Source organism: Lampetra planeri, chromosome 44 (assembly GCF_965212315.1).
Source record: "Lampetra planeri chromosome 44, kcLamPlan1.2.h2, whole genome shotgun sequence".
NCBI classification, from domain to species: Eukaryota; Metazoa; Chordata; class Hyperoartia; order Petromyzontiformes; family Petromyzontidae; genus Lampetra; species Lampetra planeri.
Genome location: NC_136150.1, coordinates 4483337 through 4488130, shown reverse-complemented (window position 1 = coordinate 4488130; position 4794 = coordinate 4483337). Strand labels below are relative to the sequence as shown.

General features: G+C 46.9%; 1 protein-coding gene across 1 annotated transcript in view; it reads right to left on the bottom strand.

Moving 5' to 3' along the window:
- Positions 1-429: 429 nt before the first annotated feature.
- The window catches only part of LOC144732759 (5'-nucleotidase domain-containing protein 2-like), a 21850-nt gene continuing 17485 nt past the window's right edge, over positions 430-4794 (bottom strand). The window contains exons 11-12 of the mRNA XM_078614336.1: positions 4574-4698; positions 430-3830 (exon numbers count right to left, since the gene is read on the bottom strand). Coding sequence (XP_078470462.1) covers positions 3569-3830; positions 4574-4698 — 387 coding nt within the window. The 3' untranslated portion in view covers positions 430-3568. The remainder of the gene's footprint in view (positions 3831-4573; positions 4699-4794) is intronic.

Sequence of the window (4794 nt, the reverse complement as noted above, 5' to 3'; positions counted from 1 at the left end):
ATGAATTAGTGAGCACTGAAAAACGCGTTTGCTTACTTCCTGTTAAAGTTTTGGAACGTAAATAAACAAATTTTAAAAGACGAAGCCAAGAGGCCGAGGATCTGCGGGACCTGGACCAGTTCTTTAAAAATTCAATCTTGAGTGGTAATGCGAGACGGGTTGGAGTACAAAATCAGATGGTTTTGTACATCGATAGTGAAAACAGGGCATGGTGTGTAAACACGGCAAGCCTTATGCCAAGGTTTTCTTGCGACTACATTTGGACACGGCGAATTAAAGGTTACATTAAGCAACTCAAACCCACAACGGTTGGGTTATACCGACTCGAAGATTGTTAACCCATGTACAATGTTCTCATGCTTAAATTAAAGCGGCACTTAAAATCGCAAATATTTTTCCACGCGAGGGAGACAACACCACGGGCCAAGAGAGAATGAAAACCAGCTTTATTGAATGAAAAAGTCGCGTAACAGCTTCAACGAGAAACAACAAAAGACTCCACGGGGCATCGACGCTGCAAACCAAAATCTCACTCGGGCCTCGCAAAATCCACAGGGCTGTTGTGACTGGAGGGCTAAAAAGTGGCACTGCACATTACTCACTACTGCTGGGGGGCACACTTCAGGGAGACAGAGTCAAGGGGAGGGGCGGGGGGGGGGGAAGGAAATGAAGCATTTAAATTTGGTAAATTTAACTTGGGGAGAAGATTTTTTTTGAAAAATCAAAAACCGGCGATCTCTGCATTACAAGTGCGGCGTGCCACAAAATCCACTGCGGTAGCACGAGGACAAAATACACTGCCATAATCATTCCAAAAGTTGAATTGGTCGGCAGTACCTGCAACTTGTACAGTTACTGCGTATGGAACAGCCCTACACCGAATCCACCATGTATTAGCTACAAACGAAAGCCAAAAACGAGATGAACTGAAAGCCCGGGAGAATAAAAAAAAGCGAGACACAATCGGTTCTGGACGTCGCCCAGTTTACAGGTCAATCACCGCTCATCGCGACACCGCGAGATATAAAACGCGTCACCAAAAACACCGCCGTCGGAGCACGCTGCATACAAACACCGTCGCGAGGGCCCGCAGGCCCATTTGTCTGCTCACCACTGCACCAGGACCGACGCCGGCAATTCCCGCTGCCTTCCAGGCTAGGTGGATCACCTCCAATGTGCAGCCAAAGGCACCACATGGGGGGGGGTGGCACGGGTTGTTGAAAGCCGTGGGATTTTGAGCAGCCTGGGGGGCTTTGGCAGCAGTTGAATCCATGCGGTCAAGATTTTAAGATTTGGTATGGAAAGACCACGGGGGATTAAAAACGCGCAGGCTATTGACGAGTATGTTAAGCAGGCAACGATTTACGACGCAATAACAGCAAGACGGCCGAGCACAAGAAGTCTACAAAATTACCGGCCACAAAGCGGTCACGACGACAACACCGCTTCGGCCACGCAGCAGCCACCACGTTTGATTCACCCAGATGGACACGCGAACTACGTCTTTACAAAAAATTCACTCGCATCGTCATTACCCTGTAATTCTCATCTTCGCCCATCTGCATGCATTTTGGCCACCTACAGCAGCAATGCCTCCCCTTCCCGCAGACAATTTCAAGTCATTTAAAAAAAAATTGCAAACGTGTCTTTAAAAGTTACACAACGACGGTTGTCGATACATCCTGCGAGGTTTTAGGTAATACATCCATTGTAAACATACACGGCATGATTGGGATAACACGGGGGGGTTTCTAGCATTTGCTGTCAGACAACTTAAACCCAGAAGGCATCCAGTTAACATGGACCTATAAACGTGCACATTTAGTATGCTGGTGCAAAGGTGTTACAGGATTGAGCAATATTTTAGGTAGGGATGGTACATTGGAGGTATGCAGACCGGGTTAGTTTTTCTAGCAGGTGAATTAGCATATGCACGTAGGTTCCAGTAATGTCAGATGGTAAAAACGAACACCATTTGGTAGTTGTGTAAAGTGATCAGATCTCTATCACGGATACATTAATAATCTGGATACCTGGGAATAAAACACACTTCGATATTAATTTCAGAAGGCAGCCATTACGATAAACACTTTCATCTCATTCTGGTTTATCACCAAGTCAACTAGTTAACGAGGGGTACTAAGCGTACAAAATATGAAAGTTAAAAATGGGAGGGAGCAGGTACAGGTCATAGGTTTGAAGTCCCCAGTATTGGGGTCGAACCCAGAGTGTAACCCGTTCTAAAAAAACTACAAACACACTTTTGCCAGCTAAACAATGAATTAAAAAAGTTACGGAAATGTGAAAGTTAAGATTTTTTCTAAAATTGATAAAGGTTCTGGAATTTCGTCACCACCCATGTTTGGCAGTCAATTAGGGGGGCGAGGGAGGCTTCGTGCCACCTGTCGGCTACACCTTTGTGCATCTCACGGTCCATCTAGAGACCACCACAGCGGCAGTTAAGACGAAAATTCCTTGGGGGGGGGGGTAAAAATCACACTACTACTGTTACCACCACAGACTAAGATACTACGGATGGGAACACTACAAAAAGTTAAAAAACCAGGACGTTTGACATGCGGGCAGGAGAGGCATGAAGGGGGGTAAAGAGGTGAAGGTTGTTAGGTCAAAAATCAAATCACGATATGGGGGATGGGGTTAAGGTGGAAAAAGCGAAAAACGCACGCGGCATGGAATGTTGTGTAGAGTTTAGCCAAATAAAAATTGAGATTTGAAAAATAGCGTCCTGCATGCACCTTTGTGTCGTGCCAGGGGACTGTACAAGACCTGCCACATGCCTCGGCCACCACCGACCAAGCACATTAGGAGCGTGCAGTGCAAAGAAAGCCAAATGGTTCAGTAGCTACCTGAAAAATTTGCCAACGTGTTAATGTGATCGCGAATTAAAACCCTTGTAGAGATGGGGGATATAATTTTTAGGGATGAGGTCAGGAAGTTTAGGTTGAGGAAATGTTTAAATTGCTCAAGGATAGTTGAAGCCAGAGGCGGACCTCTCCATGCAGTCTGGCTACGACAACACCACCGAGCCTATGGTTATTGCACTTACCTTCAAGTGGCAAAGCAATCTTCCCCCTCCCATGCAAAACCCACCCAGGACAAACAGTTCTGTTCCAAAGCACCAACGAGACAGACTAATCAAATGTCTCCAATTCATCAGCATCACCAACTCACTCTCATCACCTGCCAAAGCACATCTCCTTTGCCCAGCACCCGAGTCAGGCCATCTCTGGCAGAAACAGACCCACTACACACTCCCTCCTCCACAAACTACCCATCTCCTCCTTTCAAACATTTTGGTCATAGGCCAACATTGGAGTCAAGGACAGATGTTACACTTGACCCACCCCAAAATGAGACCATTACTTTTGCCAGATCTTAACCAACAACTTGCCAACTGCTCAAGCATACCCTAAACACCCAACCAGGTCCGACAAGCAGCCAGGGAAGGGGGGGGAAAGCAGCGAGAGAGCGGTACAGCACATCCAGAGACAAAATCTGGGTGGAAGTGGGGAGGGGTGGTGGGGGTGCAGGCTTAGAGGAGAGGCACTCAACGGATGTTGGACATCTCAGTTAGGTAGGGAGTCTTGACGCAGCCGGTGCACAGCTGGTCGATCCACAGGGGAGACTCGTGCTGCAGTGGCATGCGGCGTGGGTAGAAGGTGTAGCCCATGTCGTAGTTGAGGAGGCAGCTCACCGACGCCATGTACACATCAGCAAGGCGCGACAGGCGGCGTGAGAAGTAGGTCGGGTTGTGGAACGTACGGAAGATGCTGCCGAAGTACGGATTGAAGAGGTTCTTGGTCTTGGATCTACAAAATGGTGGGGGGGGGTGCCCAAAATAAATGAAACCGTTAACTTGCTGGGGCAGGTTGCACACAGCTGTAAAAAAAAAAAGTTTGGAGTGGCTGCAATGCAAGGAAGAGCTCCCTGCAGGAGGCAACGTCAGAAACGTATGTATATAAAAGGGGAGGGAATCTAGGTATAAAAAGCTAAGGATGCCTAGTTGCAGAAAAGTGCCTCTAGGTACAGACAAAAGTTGCTTAAGGATCCTATAGAATAGTAAAGGGCCATTTATTTAGACGTTTCCCAGAGCAGAGGGTGATGAACTGCTCCGGACAAGTTAATCAAGTTGGGGCAAATGTGAAGTTCTGCACTGAACATTCCAACATGGCAAGTGCTTGACACCGAATCTAAACGTTAAAGTTCATGTTAGTCAGTCGTTTGAACCACCTTAAGGTGCGAGTTGGAGCGAACTTCAAGTGCATCTGTTCATGGTCAAGAAAAATTGAGTTTAGGCTGCTGGTATTAGCCATGTTCAGGAAGAAACCTCTGGTCATGGGGTTAGTAGAAGTGCATTTGCCACAATGCAATTTATAGTCTACTATATAAAACTTGGGTGGCAGTATGGCAAGGTCGAATTTTCATTGGTCTTGGGATAAGGATTGAGTGGTGGTATATCACAGGTTGGCACAGACTAAAAGTTCATACAATGCGGTTTGAATGCCAGCATCACCCAAAATTCACATTACATTGGGACCACTGCTCTCCTCACCTGAGTTCCTCTCGCTCCGCCATCCACTTAGTCAGGATCACCTGAGCCTCCTGGCCACGGTACATCTGTGTGCAGACAACCACATGGTACGAGCCACAGCATTGCCAATGTGCCAAGGTGAAATGCTACAGCACGTATGGGAATGCACATAGGTTTAAAGTAATGCAGAGTACAACATCTAGGCAAAACAGCAATTAAACAAAATGGAAGCAATGCAATTG